General features: G+C 34.5%; 1 protein-coding gene across 3 annotated transcripts in view; it reads left to right on the top strand.

Moving 5' to 3' along the window:
- Nucleotides 1-19,569, top strand: part of LOC101890934 (low-density lipoprotein receptor-related protein 2) — a 481,392-nt gene that overhangs the window by 416,435 nt on the left and 45,388 nt on the right. For all 3 annotated transcript variants that reach the window (XM_059120925.1, XM_059120924.1, XM_059120926.1), the window contains exons 3-4: nucleotides 741-944; nucleotides 1,036-1,167. In XM_059120925.1, the coding sequence (XP_058976908.1) occupies nucleotides 741-944; nucleotides 1,036-1,167 (336 nt within the window). The remainder of the gene's footprint in view (nucleotides 1-740; nucleotides 945-1,035; nucleotides 1,168-19,569) is intronic.

Below are 19,569 nucleotides of genomic sequence, written 5' to 3'. Positions count from 1 at the left end.
AAAATTCAAAACTCCGGTTTTGAAGATTTTTTTCAATAGAAAAAAATCAAAACTCGATTTGGAAGATTTTTCTCCATAGAAAAAAATTCAAAACACGATTTTGAAGATTTTTCTCAATAAAAAAAATTCAAAACTCGATTTTGAAATTTTTTCTCAATAGAAAAATATTCAAAACTCGATTTTAAAAATTTTTCTGAATAGAAAAAAAAATTAAAAATTCGGATTTGAAGATTTTTCTTTATAGAAAAAAAATTCAAAACCCGGTTTTGAATATTTTTCTCTATAGAAAAAAATCAAAACTTAGTATTGGGATATTTTTTAGAATCAGTCCTTTGCAACGTACTATTCCCATTTAAATTTTCCTTTATATCGAGGGCATTAACCAGTCGTCAGGATTTACATTTTAATAAATCACCAAAGCAATCAGTTTTGCATATACTCTCTGAAATTCCCATGGCTATAGTGCACTCGCACTCGCACACACACACACATACATTCTCTCACAGATTGTGCACAGCACACTTTCAGGCAAACAGAATAAAGCTTCTCCCTGCTCCCTTAATGACCATGAATTGGGAAAGCTACCAAGAATTCCAGTCACATAACACGACAAAAATTGTTTTCTTAAAACAAAACAAAAAAAAAAATAAAATAATGCAACATTTTTGTTTTTAAATAAACAAAAACTATACTTACACAAGGTTTTTAATTTTTTGTTTTCTCCTTTTTTTCAATTTCAGGTGGCTTAGCCGATGGAGGACGCATCGGTTTCAGTGACGAACGCACCAGTGGTGGCAGCATTGGAGGCGGTATTTTTACACCACCAAATGTGCCATGTCCACCCGGTATGTTTCGCTGCAACGATGGCAAGTGCATAACATCGCTGTGGGTGTGCAACTACCAGAAGGATTGTGAGGGTGGCGAGGATGAACAGCAATCGTGTCGTAAGTTGAGATTCTGTTTTGTTTTTAATTTCCTGTGAGCTTTACGTATTTCGTTACATAATTTGCTTTAATTTAATTTCTTTCGGTGCAGCACCCCCCGAATGTGAGGCCGGCCAAATAAACTGTGGCCAATATGTATTTAATAAGACCTACTGTATACCACCGCATTTCCGTTGTGATATGACCGATGATTGTGAGGATAAATCGGATGAAGCACAGTGCAGTAAGTGAATTGTTTTATTTATTTTTTTTTTCTGCATATTTATAATTGGAAATTAAATGGCAAATCAATTGATAGCTTGTTAGAGACTTCAGATTCCTGGAGGAGTCCTTAAAATAAACTTTCGTAGGCAAAAATTACTATATTATTCCCCAATATTTGGAGGTCTAAGCTTGGTAATCCCATAGTGTTTCTTATTTTCTTGTAGAGGTCTAGAAATACGAATACCGAATATTTTCCAAAAAAAAGTTTTTAGATTTGTTTTATTTTTTTTTTCTCAGATATATTTGTGTATATCGAAGGTATATAAAAATCTAAGCAGATCTCGATAAAATTTGGCAGAATTATTTTGAGCTGTATCTGATGTCCGATATCAAATATCATATTTGTCCAAGGGACTTTAGCATAAAATCGGATGCAACATATATATGTGAGCTATAGCTATATCTGAACCGATTTTCACCAAATTTGAAGAAAATATTTCTAGGCTGTATTCGGTCGGAAGTGCCAAAATATATATGAAAGCTATATCTGAACCTATCTTGATAAAATTTGTCAGAGGTATTTCTGGACTGTATCTGATATTTGCTAACAAATATCATTCTTGTGGAGTGCACATTTCGAATGAGATGGACTTAAAATCCTAAATCGAATGAAGCATATATATCGGAGCTATAGATATATCTGAACCGATTTTCACCAAATTTGAAGTACTTGGTTCTAAGGTGAATTCAGTCGGATGTGCCAAAAATTCAGGTCATTTGGACAGATATTGGCCAATTAACCCGAAATCGGACAAAGATATCAAATTTGACATTTTTTTATAAAAAAAATTTGAACCTCAGATTTGCCAACTTTTTAATAGAAACAATTTCGAACTTGATATTCTGCAGTTTTTTCTATAGAAAAAAAAATTGAAGCATGGATTTGTCGATTTTTTTCTACAGAAAAACGTTGGATCTAACATATGACGAAAATACCAACCTGACATTTTCGGCAAATTTGTCTATAAAACCAAATAATAGTTCAGGTTTGGATATCTCTTTCCTCAGAGAAAGAGACATTTTTCCACAGGGACAAAAGTACTTTTTCCCACGGAAAAAATCCGTCCTCAGGTCTCTTTTAGTAAAAATTGGTCATAATGGACTGAGGTACTATTTTATAAAATAAGTAAAAAATCTGTAAGTTCCACCATTTGAAACGAATTTGGCAATTCTCAAAAAAATAAAATTCGATATAAATTCTGTACCAAATGTAGCCGTCTTATTAGGGTCTAAACGACGACGTGGACCTATATAGGCAAATTTTGTCATAAGCCAATGAAACATTCAAATGCGAAACTTCAAAAAAAATCGGAGAATAATGTAGCCAAAATCATCAATATAGGGAGGTACTATTACATGGGGATATACCAAAATGTGGACCTGCACACACAATTTTCTGCCTTAGGCTGCAGTATCCATTACGAACTTCAAATACTAAATTTGAAACAATTCCGGTGAATAATGTCACTAAAATAATCAAAATACCAAATATCGGGAGATACCGTTACATGGGGGCTATAAGAAGACGTTGACATGCACACAAAATCCTGTCATAGGCTGCAGTATTCCACAGACAATTTTCTGTCTTGGGCTGTAGTATCCATTTTGAACTTCAACTACCAAATTTGAAACAATTCCGGTGAATAATGTGGCTAAAATCATCAAAATACCGATTATCGGGAGGTTATATGGGGGCTATACCAAAACGTGGACCTACATGGCCCATTTTCAATACTAAAAGTCCTGCAGACATAATATACATTTGAGTAAAGTCAATCTACTTCAATTCGTTCGGAAGCTAGAGTGACGACGGACGGACGTCGCTAAATCGACATAGAATTTTATATATGTATATTTCGAGGTGTTACAAACGGAATGACATACCTATTATACCCTCCATACTATGGTGGAGGGTATAAAAAGAGTTGTCCTCATGGACAGATTTTCTGTTTTTCTAAAGAAAAAAATCCGTCGTCAGGGTCAAAGATACTTTTTTGTATGGAAAATCCATCCTCAGGGACTTAGGTAACAATTTATCTTCAAGGAAAAAATCTTTCCTAATGGACTGAGTTTCTTTTTTTATAGAAAACCATGTCCTCAGGGTCAAAGGTAATTTTTTGTATGAAAAAAAAACTGTTCTTAGGGACTAAGGTATTCTATAGAAAAAAATGTATCTTTAAGGAAAAAATCTGTCCTCATGGACTGAGTTTCTTTTTGTCCATTGAAAATTTTCCTCAGGGTCAAAGGTACTTTTTTGTATGGAAAAATCTGCTCTCAGGGAGTAAAGTATTCTGTAGAAAAAATCTATCTTCAAGGAAAAAATCTGTCCTCATGGACTGAGTTTCTTTTTTCTAAAAAAAATCCATCCTTAGAGAGTAAGGTATTCTATAGAAAAAATCTGTCCTCATGGAATGAGTTTCTATTTTCTAAAGAAAAAATTCATCCTCAGGGTCAAAGGTACTTTTTTATGGCACATATCAATAAAGAATTAGTCCGACCCTTAGAATTTTTTTTATGAAAAAATTAAGTCCTCTATAATTAAGGATTTTTCAGTGCCTCACATTTTTTTCATGTAAAATCTTCCTAAAAATTCGTATTTTTGCTATTAAAGCGCTTTTTTAGTACCTAGGGAAAATTTTTTAACATGATCTTAATCCTTACCATGCTCTCCTCTCCTATTCAAGTTTTTCATTTTGTAAAATTAAAATTCTTAAATCCTCATTTTTTTTCTTCCGGGGATCTGGTATTTTCATTAACAATCTAATTTATGCGGCCCGTTGTTATGAACCAGTCGTTGGAGATGGGGGCGGGGGGGTACCATAAATTTCAGCACCAGCTGGTGTTGTTTACATCGAGTAAAAATGCAATTTTAAAATCATTCAAAATAAACCCTCTGCCCTGCCCCTCCCCTCTTACCCACACAACAACAAAACATGCAAAAGGCTAACACATTAACCCACATAAACGCAGAGAAAGAGAACACAATAGCAGCAGCAGCAGCAGCAACAACAAAAAAACCCAGCTGCCAGCCTGCTGGTGTTGTTGTTGTGCAAGGGCGGCCATAAAGGAATCCTGAATGCTGACGTGATGGCATGTAGCTAGCTCTATTTTTACACTATACGCTCGCTACAAATGAAACACTAATTGTTTGTGACATTTTTAACCCTAATACCATTAATTATTGTCACCATAAATACTTTCGCCGAGCTTAGGCAGGGGGTGAGGTGTGGTGGCCAATATTAGTGCGGCCCCATGCATATGTGTGTGTGGGAGTGCTTGAAAGGATTACAATGTTGAGAGTTTGCAAACCGAGTGTTTGTAAGTTGGTGACTGACTCCTTAAGTCCTTGTTATTTTTACACCGAAACCCATGGTGGCGGGTAAACAGTTTGCCAGTTTCTCACAGCAACAACGACAGCAAATGGGACACAAAGTCCTTAATATCGCCCTCCAAACGGCAGCTTAAACTGGTATTTAATGAAATTTTTTTACATTGGCAAATATTTGCCACAATGTTGGGCATTGGACAAAATTGTAACTGGAGGGGGCAGGGAGGGAAGTTGTGAAACAAAAACTACCACAACCGGAAATTTTTAAGTTTTGTTGGAGTCTACTCTTTTTTTTCTTTGAGCTCTTGTTGTTTTGCACTCCAATAACAAACCTCACAAATTAACTGGTAAAAACAGGAAACGGAAACAAAACTTCTTCTCGAAGGGTAAAATGTATTCGAATGTTGGCTGTAAGGTTAATTTATGAACTTAAATAAAAGTCATTTACCTTGGTGAGAAGTGAATAAGAAAATACTTTGAATTTAATCATTTTTCTAAGGAAAGCGAAACGAAATAGGAGTAAGAGAAAAAAACTTAATATTTTTTTAAAGTAAAAAATAAAAAATTATGATGAAGATATTCTGCCTGTGCCTTAGTAAGGCCACTGACCACTTTTATATAAAATGCCTCACTCCTTTAAAACTTTTTTTCAATAAAAATATGTCTCACCGGGCGCCTGATTTTTATCCAAAGAAAAAAATCTCATTTTTTTATAGGAAAAATACTTCAGAACCGAACACTAATATTTTCTTTTATAGAAAAAAATATCAAAATAAAAACAATTTTTGTAGCGAAAAATTTCTCGGTTTTTTAATATAAAAAATATGCTTTAGACCCCGGGGTCTGGTTTTTGTTAATAGAAAAAAATTCTTAGATCCGAGATCTGTTTTTTCTATACGAAAAAATACTTCAGAACCGAGTACTGATATTTTCTTTTGAAGAAAAAAAACCTCAACCCAAGAACCATTTTTTTACCGAAAAATTTCTCTTTTTCAATAAAACAAATTCCAAGTCCCTGAGGCCTATAGAAAACATTCTTCGTTTTTTTTTTTTGTGACTGGGACTGATTTGTTCAATAAAAAAATTTCTTAGGCACCCGAAAAAAATTCAGACCCGAGATCTATTTTTTTCTATAGAAAAAAAACCTCGGAATCCGAGCACTGACATTGTCTTTTGTAAAAAACATCCTGAACCCAAAAATCATTTTTTTATTGAATTATTATACTTTTTTATACCCTCCACCATAGTGTGGACTTTTGTATAGCCCCCATATAATGGTACCTCCCTATTTTCGGTATGTTGTTGATTTAAGTGACATTATTCACCGGAAATGTTTCAAATTTGGTATTTGAAGTTCGCAATGGATACTACAACCTATGACAAAAAATTATTTGTGCAGGTCCACGTCTTCGTATAGCCCCTATATAACAGTACCTTCCGATATTCGATAGTTTGATTAATTTAGCGGCATTATTCACCGGAATTGTTTCAAATTTGGTATTTGAAGTTCGTAATGAATACTACAGCCTAAGGCTGAAAATTGTCTGTGCACGTCCACGTCTTCGTATAGCCCCCTTGGTGACTCCCTATATTCGGTATGTTGATGATTTTAGCTACATTATTACCGATTTTTTGTCAAGTTTCGCATTTAAATATTGTAATGGCTTGTGACAAAAATTGCCTATGCAGGTCCACGTTGTAATATAGACCCATATAAGGGCTACTTTCGGTATTTTAAAGATTTTAACAGAATTTTTAACGGATCTTTTTTTTGGAAAATTTCCAAATTTGTTCCAAATGGTGAAGGGTATTCGAAGTTCGGTCCGGCCGAACTTACAGCTTTTTTACTTGTTTTCTATAGAAAAAAAACTGTCCTAGTAGTTGAGGCCTGATTTTTCTCTCATAGAAATAAGAAAATATATCGGAAACTGACACCACATTTTTTTTTTCTACAAAATAAAAAAATGCCTCAAAAAATTAAACCAGATTTTTTCAACAAAAAAACTTTGGCCAAACTTGAACCCACATTTTTATGTAAAAAATTAGGATCTCTTTTTCCTTGAAAAACATGCTGGGACCTGGTTTTTTCTATAGAAAAAATGCCTCCGTCCCTAAGGCCTGATTTTTATTCTATATGAAAAAAATACTTGAACAGACCCGAATTTCTTCTTAAGAAAAATTGTCGCTGTTTTAAGTCCTCTTTCTCGTTATGTTCACATTTCTTAATAACCATTTACAGACACCACTCTGACATGCATTTTGTAGAACCTTTCTCATTTTGTCTCATTTTCTTTTGGAGAACCCATTAAAAAATAAAAAAAAAAACTGATTTTTTCTACAACAAAATACCCGAGAAACTGAGGCCAATCTTGAAGCCAGATTTTTCTGTAAAAAATTCTCAGTTGCTTAGAAGCTATTTTTCCTATAACAAATCATGCCTCCTATAAAAAGTCTGACCTGTTTTGTTTTCTCTGGAAAAAATTGCCTCAGTCTCTAAACCCCAATTTTTGTTCTATAAGAAACGAAATACTTAAACAGGTAAGGCTCGACTTTTCCATAGAAAAAATGTCTCTGCCCAAAAGCCTCTTTCTCCTTACATTCACATTTCTTAATAACCTTTTACATACACCACTCTGACACGCATTTTATGGATTGATAGAAAATATGATAAATTATGTGTCATTTTCTTTTGGAGAACCCATTAAAAAATGTCATAAAAATTTACAAGATGACAACCGGCATATAAATAACCAGCATATTGATAATTTCTGGGCGCATACCCCATTTCGACCCATGGTGCGAATGAACAATACCACATTAATCATACGCATTGTGTGCAACCACTGGGGAATGTGTCAATGTGCATGTGCAGACACACACACACACGCTGACACTTTGCCATTTCGTTGTTGTTTTCGCTCGCTCTCTCTGTATTTCATATATCTGATGACGGACAGACAGACGGAAGGAAGGAAGAACATTGTAATTTATATATGAATGTGTATTGGTTGGTTTTTCAGTTTTTTTTTCTCTCTCTCCCCGCTCCTCTCGTTCACTCTGCTTCTTCCGTTGATGGTAAAGTATAAAATGTAATGAAACAACTTCCGGTGACAATAAGTGTTGGTGGAAATTCATTTATCGCTATTTGGGGGTTGTGACTTTCTACGGTAGTTACGGTTATTGTTGTTGTTGATAAATATTTGATGTGATGAATTTAAACAAAGAGGAAATCTATTTATTATTACTGATTTTTTTTCGTTTGAAGTTATTCAATTGGTTTTATTGGATATTGAATAATTCTGGGAAGTACTCAAGAGGGGTTCTCAGGAAAAAAAGGAAAAATTAAATAATGAAAAATTTATGATTGAAAATAAATTTAAGGATATTTTCTCTTTAATGTAGGTTTTGTGTGCGTGTGGTGAAAGGACTGTAAATGAGTATTATTATTTTAAATATTTTAGTTTTTTTCGAAATTTTTAAATTTCTTTAAAAATTCAAAATCCTGCTTCTCAGTTAAATTTACAATAGTTTTGGTGACCATTAGCTGATTGCATTGAGTGTACTCTTTAAAGAGAATATTTAAAAGGGATCTCTCTCCCTCTCTCTCTCTCTCTCTCTCTCCTTTTCCATTAACACTAATAACTAATGACACCCCATTGGATAAGACAAAATTAAAATTAATTACATTCATATTATGTCAACACGATGGAGAGATAGATAGTAGAATAGGAGGATGTTCTAAAGATTGAAGGTATGCAGGAGCCGAAGCTCTCAAGGACTTATGTGTGTGTGCATCGCTTTAACCTCAACAAACCATAACTCTAAGTAAATGCCCCATGAAAGATGTCGCCAACAAAATGTCAAATACTCACACATGCACTCACACACATACATCGTGGCTAAGAATGTGGCACAAACACACACATACATCTTCATATGTTGTCTTTACTCTCTCTCTCTCCGTCTTGTGTTAAGCATAATAAACATTAAAGTGTACAAGATCCCTGACTGCTAATATAATGTAAAATGTCCTTTAGATAAGCTAGCCAGTCGGCTGTCCGAAGGCAAGAAGAGCAGCAGCAGGAGTTTAAGTGTGTGTGTGTGTGTGTGTGTTTATAAGTGTTTGTGTACATGCCTGGGCATACATTAAATTTAAGGCTATTTGAATATTAAACTTGCCAAGTGTGAATAAGTAATTGTGGTGGTGGTGAAGTTTGATGTGTGTGAGTGTGTGTGAGTAAATGTATGTGTCCATATTTGATGTGGTTGCTGAGTTGTGTACGTGTGTGTGCCACATATGCAGATGTTTAGTTATGGACAAATGACCAATATCTATCTAATACGACAAGGGGCCCACCATATGTCTGGATGATTGTAAATCGGTAAGAGAATTGATGGCAAGGGACATATGTTGATAGAATACCCAGCAACATATTTGAAAGAAAAAATATATGCCTTCAGTACTTTAGGATATATATGGACAAATATGAAGAGGAAGTATGTCCTTAGCCCTTGATTGATATATATGTCATTAGAGGTACATATTCTGTCTGTGGTCTGTGTGTAACTGAGACAAGATTTTTTTTATATGAAGCAAATGTCTCAGCACTTTAGGCATATTTTTTCATGAAAAATGCTTCCGAAGCTAGATCTGATTTTTGTCTATAAAAAACATGACTCAAATCTGTACCCTGATTTTCTTTTCTTTAGAAAAAAATTTCTCCGAAATTAAGTCCTGATTTTTTCCACAGAAAAAAATGCCCCTGAAGAACTTCCAGAGGCTTTTATCAACAGTACTTTTAAAACTTCCCTCTGTAAAATATCTCGTAGAGATCTTCTATACCCATAAGATCCCTCTAGATTCCCTTACTTAAAAAAGGCTCTCTAGAGATCCTTTCAATGACTTTTAATTGGCAAAAGACAAAAGACTCTTAAAGGTTTCCAATTGATGTGAACCTCTAGAGGTCTATCATAAATCTATAATTATCAAGGGGTTTTTGTTTATGTACAGAAGTCCTTGCAGAGGGCACTTTCGAGAGTCCTTTATAAACAGAAGTCCTTTAAGTAAGAACATTTTATAAAGGTCTTCTATAGACTAATAGGTAAAATATTTTTAAAGACCTGCTTTTGAACCTTAAATGGTCTACTTTAGGAAAAAAAAACCCCTTTCGAAGGTTCTCTCTCTCTCTTCTATAGACATCAGATTTTACAAAAATATGTTGAAGACTGGAAGCCTCAAAAGACCTTCCTAAAGTCTTCTGTGGAGATTAGACCTACGTCATCTTAATGCTAAGATATTTATAGACTTTTGATAAGACCTGTATAGCCAGAAAGGGGTTTTATATACATGAAAACTCTGAGAAGTCAACTATAAGCGGAACATCTCGAAGAAGTGACTTATTTCGAAGACCTTTAGAGGTTTACACATATACATTAAACCTTTGATATGTTCTCTATAAACAGTAGCTTCTTGAAGGTTCTCCAATAGAAAGGAGTTCTTCCAAAGGTCATATAGAGACAGAGGGCCTACGAACGGCCATTTACAGAAACAAAGCCTTTGAAAGATCATCTATAGGTTTTCTAAAAACAATACCCTCTGTAGACTGAACACGTTAATGGGTATCTGTTGACTCATGACCTTTAAAAAATCACCTGCATACAGAAGATCTTTAAAAGGTCATCTATGGACCTAGGAAAGGTCTTTAATAGACCTAAGACAATTTAAAGCTGATCTATTGACAGGCGTCCTTTGAAAATTTGATGAAATGAATGAAAATTTGAAAGGTCACCTATTTCATAAGACTTGAAAGGTTAGGCATAGACGAAAAAATACCTTCTTTTGACTGAAGACATCTGCCACAACTTTAGCTCTAAGTTCTTTGAGAGGTCTTCTATAGAGGTAAGAGACAAAAGTTCTTGTAATATAACTCTATAATCCCTATGTAGACCAAAGATCTTCTCGATCTCTTCTATTTAGAGAGACTTGAAGGGTGTTTCATGACCGGAAAGTCTTCTAAAGAAAGTCTATAGGCACCCTTCTTGGTCTTCCCTTCTTCGTCTTTAGTCCTTTAGAAGACCTTTTTGGAGCAATCTTGAAACTTAAAACCTTTTGGATGTCTTCTAGTAACAAAACGTCTTCCCAAGTAGTTTTCTCTGAGGAGACTGTCTTAGAAACCAAGAAAAACCTTCCAAACATCTCTTGTATATTGAATGGATTATACGAATAAATATACGACTTTTCCAGACACCTCTCAAACATAAATGACTTTCTTGGGGCTTATACAGACAGAAGACTATTTAAGGTAGTATCTGACTACAAGATTTTAGAGGCAAAGAAAGAAAATTATCTTTAGATCTACAGTTACAGTTCAAAGGGTCCTATATAGAGGACGTTTCATGAATCTTCTACTTGTTTAAAACCTTATATAGAAGTCCTGTTTTCTGAACATTTTTTGGGGGTTTTCAAATATAGGATATAATCTATTCGTTTATACATATTCCAAAACGTATGTCTCTGCTTAGTTAGGAAGACCCACTTTTGGATATTTTACAAAAAGGAGTTTGTTAATTTATTAGTTATGTGCTGAACTAAAATAGGCAATTGCTATTCAAAATTAGCCATAAATCGCACTAATGTATTGACATTCTCCTTTGCCAACCCCAATTTGAACTGAGTGTCAGGACTTGTCTCTTGTTTACAGAAATTTTCAAATTACTCTCTAAATTTGCAGCTGTCACACTCACAAACATGCCCTTAAACAAATAGCAAAATTTAATTAAAACTACTCGAATTTCTTCAAAAGGACCTAAAACCAACAACAACAACTGTGTATGTGATATTAATTTCCTTTTTGCTCTACTTCAACTATCCATTCACTTTTGATATTATTTTTCCATTTGGTAATTATCGTTATGATTAAAATAAACTCAGATACAGATAGCAGGATTAGGCAAAATCGAATATTAATTACATAAATTACTTGCAAAATATTAACAAACACACACACATATACAAAGTGACATCAGTAAATAGTTATGTAGCTGCTGAAAATCACACTTACACACATTTAGTTTGGTAAATATCAAACTGTTGTGAAATTTGATCTTTCCATGACAATGTCGCCAGCTCGTGTGGTCTTAGTCATATGGCTGGTATGGGTGTGTGTGTATGTTGGTAGTCTTCCTTGTACATAATTCGATGTATGGAAGGTACTACTACCTTACATCGAGGCATTAATATTTTGTCATTAGAAATATCCTACCTACTCCCACTCCTTCGCCCAATTATACTCTTTTTGTTCATCTCCTGTCTATTTTGTTAAGAGTAGTGTGAGTGTCTTATTTATAGCCCAGAACATATTGACTTTTTGGTGTGAATTTTCATCTAAAAACTCGTTACAGGGTTGCCAATAGAAACTAATTTTCGAATAAAAGGGACCAATGTGGCAATGTCAAATTAAAAAAAAAAAAAGAGAAAACTAAAAAAGCAGTAAGTTCAGCCGGGACGGACTTTGAATACCATCCAACATTTGGAACAAATTTGGAAATTTTCCAAAAAAAAATAAAATGCCTTAAAAATTTGGTTAAAATTTTAAAAATATCGAATATAGCCGTTATATTGGGGTCTCTACGAAGACTTGGACCTGCATAAGCAACTTTTTCATAAGCCGTTACAAAATTCAAATGCGAAACTTGAAAAAAATCCGGTGAATAATGTACCTTAAATCGTCCAAATACTGAATATAGGGAGGTACCTTTATATCGGCGATATACGAAGATCTGGACCTGCATAGAAAATTTTCTATCACAGGCTGTAGTACCTATTAAGAACTTCAAATAGGAAAATTTCAAACAATATCGGTGATTATTGTACCTAAAATCGTCAAAATACCAAAAAATTTGGAGGTAATGATATATGGGGCCTATACGAAGACGTTGGCCTACATACGCAATGTTTTGCCATAGGCTGTAGCACCCATTAAAAATTTTAAATACGAAATTTGAACCAAATCCGGTGAATAATGTCCCTAAAAACGTCAAAATGTCGAATATCGAGGGGATACGGTTATATGGAGGCTATACGAAGGTCTGGGCCTTCCTAAATCATCATAGAATTTTACGCTGCTCAAGAATATATATACCTTGTTATGTCTAAATTTATTATTTCGATGGGTTACAACCGGAATGACGAACTTAATATACCCTCCATACTATGCATGGTGGAAGGTATAAGAATTTGAACTGGAGTTAAAATGGTTTGAGGTTTTCTTAAACTTTATAAACTTTTGTTGAACACAATCGATATTTAATATTGTTTTAATCAGGAACGTACGCAGGAGGACCCTGAGAATCGGCCCCCTGATTTCCAAGGCCATATTTTGACTAGGTTCCCTAGTCTTGTCCTGGGGACTCTAAAATCCAACCTCTGAAAATTATACGTTTGATATGAAAAAGTTTTCTATTAGTTCTCCTCGAAATGGGAGTGGAATATATTTTAGGACCTTTGCAGGGTTTAAAAGGACCTCAAAGTAGTATTTGGACCTCTTTTCAAGAAATTTTTTATTTGCAAATTCAAATTAAATTTTAAATGACAACACTTTTCCACACACTCCCTCCTACATTTCTTGTACATGCATACAATATTTACCCTAAATGCACACACATACACCTATATGTGCATGTGTTTGTGTTATAATTTATTATTTGTAATTTATTATTTGTAATATTTAAAGATGCCGAAGATGAAGGCAACGACAATTATTACATGCATTACAGCTTTACTTTTATAAGCCTTAGAGTTCTGCGCAAATATTTGTGTGTTTGGAGTGGGCGTATGTGTGTGCGTGCGTGTTTATGTAGCTGTGTGTTCTGTGTATTTAATACTTATTAATATGGAGATAATTTAAGTACATTTGTTCCATCCCTCAAGGGATGTATGTTCTGTAAATAATAACGAGCAATAATGATGATATTAAAAGATAAGATTAGGAAAAATTAAAGGTAATGTGCGTAAAAAGGTATTAAATAAAAAATTAAATAATAAAAAATAAAAGGATAAATTAATAGGTGTATTTATGAAGACATACATCGGGGAAGAGCACCCAAAGCATATATTATAGAAAACATTTTTTTAAAGGATCGAAACATTTTTGTGGGTGTTATGAACTTAGATCAGAATAAAACTATGTCTCCACAGCCAATAATACATACAGGGAATATCTATCCTCTGAGAATCAAAAATGGAAGAAATTAGGCTCTTCGTTTAACAAAATTGCCAATATCTGAAAAAAGGATCCAAAAAAACACACACACATTAAAAGGACATTCAAAATCAGATGCAAATATAGGTTTTTGGGAATACCCCATATTGGCCTTTTTTAGTTAATGTTTTAACCCTCCACCATGCTATGGAAGGTATTTTAACTTTGTCATTCCGCTTGTAACTCCTCGAAATACACATGTCAGACCTAACAAACTACATATATTTTTAATCAGTGTTAAATTCTGAGCAAATTTCGTCATGTCCGTCTGTCTGTCTTTCTATTGTAACAACGTTTCTTTCGAACGAATTGAGATCGATGGCTAAAATTCTGCACACATGTATTTGTGAATTTTGGGCCATGTAGGTCCACGTTTTCGTATAGCCCCCATATAACGGTGCCTCCCACTATTCGGTATTTGGATGGTTTTGGCGACATTTTTTACCGGAATTCTTTCAAGTTTTGTATCGCAAAAAAATCGCGTAAGCTGTACCTCGTCTTCGTATAGCCCCCATATTACGATACCTCCAGATATTCGGTATTCAGATGATTTTAGCGGTTTTATTCACCAGAATTGTTTTAAATTTCGCAATTGAAGTTCGTAATGGGTACTACAGCCTGTGACAAAAAATTACTTATGAAGGAATACGTCTTGGTATAACCCCATATAATACGTCTTGGTATAACCCCATATCAATTGAGGAGATTTTTCTACGGAATTTTTTTTGAATAATAATAATAACGAGGCTATATTCAAAAAGTATTCTCTACACTAACTATTTTTTTCAGGAATATCTTATTTCATTTTTTTAAGTACTCGAAAAGGTCTTAATTTAGTGGTTATCTCCTCAATCATACCGTCGCCTTATCCTCCCATGGACCTCGTCAGTTTAGTAATAAAAACAAACTCGCAAAAGCAGGGCTACCGTATATGACGCCTGTAACATAATCAATTGGTTCTTCAGAGATTGTGAATTTTTCTGAAGGATTTCTTCGCACAAATTAGAACAAATGTTTCACAATAAGTCCTTATATGCCGAATCCTTCCATTTAAAGAAATCGTGAGCACTTACTTCATATTCGGTGTAGCCATAATGACTCCTGAGGTCATAAAGACTCCTGTAGTCACAATGACTCCTGTACCTATAATGACTCCTGTAGTCATAATGACTCCTGTAGTCATAATGACTCCTGTAGTCAGAATGGCTTCTGAAGTCATAATGACTCCTGTAGTCATAATGACTCTTGTAATCATGATGACTCCTGTAGTCATAATAACTCCTGTGGTCATAATGGCTCTTGTAGTCATAATGACTCCTGTAGTCATAATGACTCCTATAGTCATAATGACTCCTGTAGTCATAATGACACCAGTAGTCATAATGACTCCTGTAGTCATAATGACTCCAGTAGTCATAATGAATCATGTAGTCATAATGAGTCCTGTAGTCATAATGACTCCTTTAGTCATAATGACTCCTGTAGTCATAATGACTCCTGTAGTTATAATGACTCCTGTAGTCATAATGACTCCTGTAGTTATAATGACTCCTGTAGTCATAATGACTCCAGTAGTCATAATGACCCCTGCGGTCAAAACTCCTGTGGTCATAATGGCTTCTGAAGTTATAATGACCCCTAAAGTCATAATTACTCCGATAGTAATAAAGACTCCTATAATCATAATGACTCCTTTAGCCAAATTGACTTCTGTAGTCATACTGACCCTTAAAGCCATAATGACTTCTGTAGGCATAAGGAATACGGAACTCTTAAAAACTGCCGTAATCAGAATCACTCCCGGGGCCTGGAATTATTTTAAGTCCTCTTCTTTATAACTTCTGTAGTTTATGACGCCTGTAATCATATTGACTCCTAAAGTCAAAACTACCTATATAGTCACTATGTATCCCCCAGTTTAAACTCCTCTAATAATAAGACCAATTATATTTAACATCACACATTTCTTGTAATGTATTTATTCCTTGCCAATGTAATTTAAGTAATTGTCACGCACCCATACACTCACCCACACACACATAACTTAAAGTATCCTTTAATTGTGTACTTTATTTCGCATTGTCTTACATCGAGGGTATTTCCCATAATCATCCCTATTATTGTTAACAAATAACATTTAAATGGTTCTTTGCAAAATGTCATAGAATATTACGGAAAGTGTACACAAACTATTATTGTAGATCCATTAGGATGCATACATTAGGGGGTAATGAAAATCAACAAATTTAGGAAAGAAGATTTTGAGAAGAAATACAATAGTTTTCAATTTTTTTTTAATGGGTACATATATATTTTTTATATATTGAACTATCTGCTTTTAAATTTTGCCATCAATTTTGTTGTCACTCCATTCGAACAAATACCGGATGCACACACTCACACATGTACTTCGAAAGGAAACAATATATGTAGTATTAAACTTAATATAATGAAATTGGAACGAACGGATACTAAGTCAACAATAGCCATAACGAACACGAACAGCAACAACAACAACAACAATGATTCAAGATAAGAAAACTATTATAATTACTTTTAACAAAAATTGTTATGTTCTCTTTATGGAACAATAGGACCTAACTACGAAACACACAAACACAATATAAACATACAACAACATGAATTCATGACAGGAAAAGATGATGGAGAAGAAGAAAGTCAAAGAGTAGGAGAGAGAGATAAACATACTAAGTAGTTAAGTCGAATTTGGTTGCTTTTGTTTCTTGTTTCCTTTTGCTTTTCTCTTTTTATTTTGTATGACAGTTGTAAATACATGCTATTCGAACATTTCCTTTAACATCATTGTCGACATACAAACATGGATCTAAATGACATTTTCCTAAAACCATGCTTTACTTTTATCCTCTTTCACATGCACATGTATGTACATATGTGTGCATGTTTCTCTTTAGTTGTGTTGTCTTCGTTTAAAGAAACATCATTATCATAAAGATGTAACAACAATGCTAACTATTTCTCACTCTTAACTTTATTATCATAACGGAGAGAGAGAGTGGGGCAGAGAAAGGAGAGACGAAAGAGCATAAATTTTGTAGTGTGCAGTTTAATGGAAATTTTTGGCATGTGTCTGCACTGCATAGTGACTGCCAGAAGATGTTATCGTTCTGTTTTTATACTTCCGTCAAATTCGACAGTTATGCAAACGTTGAAACCTCTCCTCCCGTTTAACATGCATGTAAATGTGTGTGTGTGTGTGTTCGTGTGTGAGTGGGTGTTTTAATTTGATGACATACAACATAAGTTGTTAAATAAACTAGGAAAATTGTCTACACTAATATAATGGGGATATTTCCATTTAGTTTAGAATTTCCATTTTCATATATAGAACACGTGTATACATGCATGTTAAGATGTGACAGAACATTTAACGGGTTTTGCTAACTATAAGTTTTTAGTGATGTGGAAGATAACATAAATCCGGATTACCAAATAGAATTGAATCCATTCAGTATGAGGGGAAATAATAATAGGGTTATAAACTATAGTAGAAGCCATTAAGAGTTCAGAAATAATTTCGAATATAGGAAGTCATATCGACTCCTACTGAATTCTGCTGTCTACAGAAGTCATTATGAACATAGATGTCATTATGACTTCAAAAGTTATTATGACTATTGATGTCATTATGACTTTAGCAGTCTTAATGACTTCAGGAGTCATTATGGCTCCCGGAGTCATTATTTAGTAGTCTTTATGACTTCAGGAGTCATTAGGAGTTCAAGAGTCATTATGACTTTAGGAGTCATTATAACAGGGGTCATTATGACTACAGGAGTCATTATGACTACAGGAGTTATTATGACTTCAGGAGTCAAATTGACTACAGGAGTCAATTTGACTCCAGGAATCAATTTGACTACAGGAGTCATTGTGACTACAGGAGTCATTATGACTACAGGAGTCATTATGACTACAGGAGTCATTATGACTACAGGAGTCATTATGACTACAGTAGTCGTTATGACCTCAGGACTCATTATGACTACAGGAGTCATTATGACTTCAGGAGTCATTATGACTACAGGAGTCATTATGACTTCAGGAGTCATTATGACTTCAGGAGTCATTATGACTACAGGAGTCATTACGACTTCAGGAGTCATTATGACTACAGGAGTCATTATGACTTCAGGAGTCATTATGACTACAGGAGTCATTATAACTTCAGAAGTCATTATGACTTCAGGAGGCATTATGACTTCAGGAGTCATTATGACTTCAGGAGTCATTATTACTTCAGGAGTCATTATGACTTCAGGAGTCATTATGACTTCAGAAGTCATTATGACTTCAGGAGTCATTATGACTTCAGGAGTCATTATGACTTCAGGAGTCATTATGATTACAGGAATCATATTGACTTTAGGAGTCATTATGACTTGAGGAGTCATTATGACTGGAGCAGTCATTATGACTAAGGGAGTCATTATGACTACGGGAGTCATTATGACTTTAGGAGTCATTATGACTGCAGAAGTCATTGCGCCGAAAGATAGTAAACCAATAGTGTGCTACAGTGAAGGAGACAATGAAAACAAAGTTGAGGATTTAATCATAGGTATATAGAGGTGTTCGTAGCCCCTCTGTTACTCACGTACATTAGATTTTACCCCTTAAACTATTCTCGAGGCACTCGAAGCCCTTGAATTTCGTGTTTCAACCTCTCTGAGTGTCCTAAACCCATTGCTCTTTCGTGACTTAGCCCCTTGAGGTCAAATGTCCTCTGGTTCTTTTCTTTTTCTTCGTAATATAACCTCCAAAAAAGTTCGTTGGCTTTGGGTTTTTCTGGTTTCAAACCCAAGATCTGTCCCCAGCCTTCATTTTGTAGCCTTTGTGGTGTCCACAGGCTTTGGGTTCTTCGAATATTAACAACTTGAGGTATTCAAAGCTCTTGGGCCTCTAAAATGTACATCTTAAGATTCCAACAGCCTTAGAGCCTACGTGATTAAACCCCTTGAGATGTCAATAGTTTTCGGGATCTTTTGTTTTTATCCTTTGAGGTATCCACAGGACTTGGGTTCTTTGAGAATTAACCCGTTCAAGTTTCATCCGCCCTCTGCTTCTTCCAGACAACCTCTCGAGATATCTGCAGCGATTCGATGTTGACGATCTGGCCATTAAATCTACGAAACTTAGTAGATAATATTTGAGTTCGTTGCGACTATGAGAGCCATTTTCCTCTTTGAGAGCTATTTCGATATGAGAGTTGCTTTAATTGTAAGAGAAAATTTGAGTGCCATCGTAACTGTGAGAGTTGGAATTCACTCATTCAAAGGCCATCATTTTCTTTTGAGATTTTGACAGCCATTGTGACTTTGACAGTTGGCCATCATCTTCTTTTTAGGATTTTAATGGCTTAAAATCAAAATAATTCCAAAATTTCACAGCAAAGCATGGCGCTTTGACTCTAAGAGTAAACTGAAGAAAGTATTTGAGTTTTTTTTTAAATGCAATATGACTTGGCTATCATTGAGATTTTGAAAGCCATTAGAATTTATTATTCGTTGTCTTTGCCAAAGATCGGTTTTCAATGGCATCCGAATAAGTTCCGACTGACTCTAATACCATTTTTATTTACCATATTTGCATAGCTCATAATTATGGTTGTTGCGACGGTTTGTTTGCTCTGGTAAATATGTTTTATTTTAGTTTCATATTCTGTTGATTTAGTCAAAACTTTATTCAATTTCGAAATAGCGTTTATTTATGTTTGTCACGGAAAGCATATGTT

The sequence above is a fragment of the Musca domestica genome, unplaced genomic scaffold (genome assembly GCF_030504385.1).
Source record: "Musca domestica strain aabys unplaced genomic scaffold, Musca_domestica.polishedcontigs.V.1.1 18, whole genome shotgun sequence".
NCBI lineage: Eukaryota > Metazoa > Arthropoda > Insecta > Diptera > Muscidae > Musca > Musca domestica.
The sequence above is the reverse complement of the archived record's forward strand: the minus strand, read 5'-3'. Positions and strand labels throughout refer to the sequence as shown.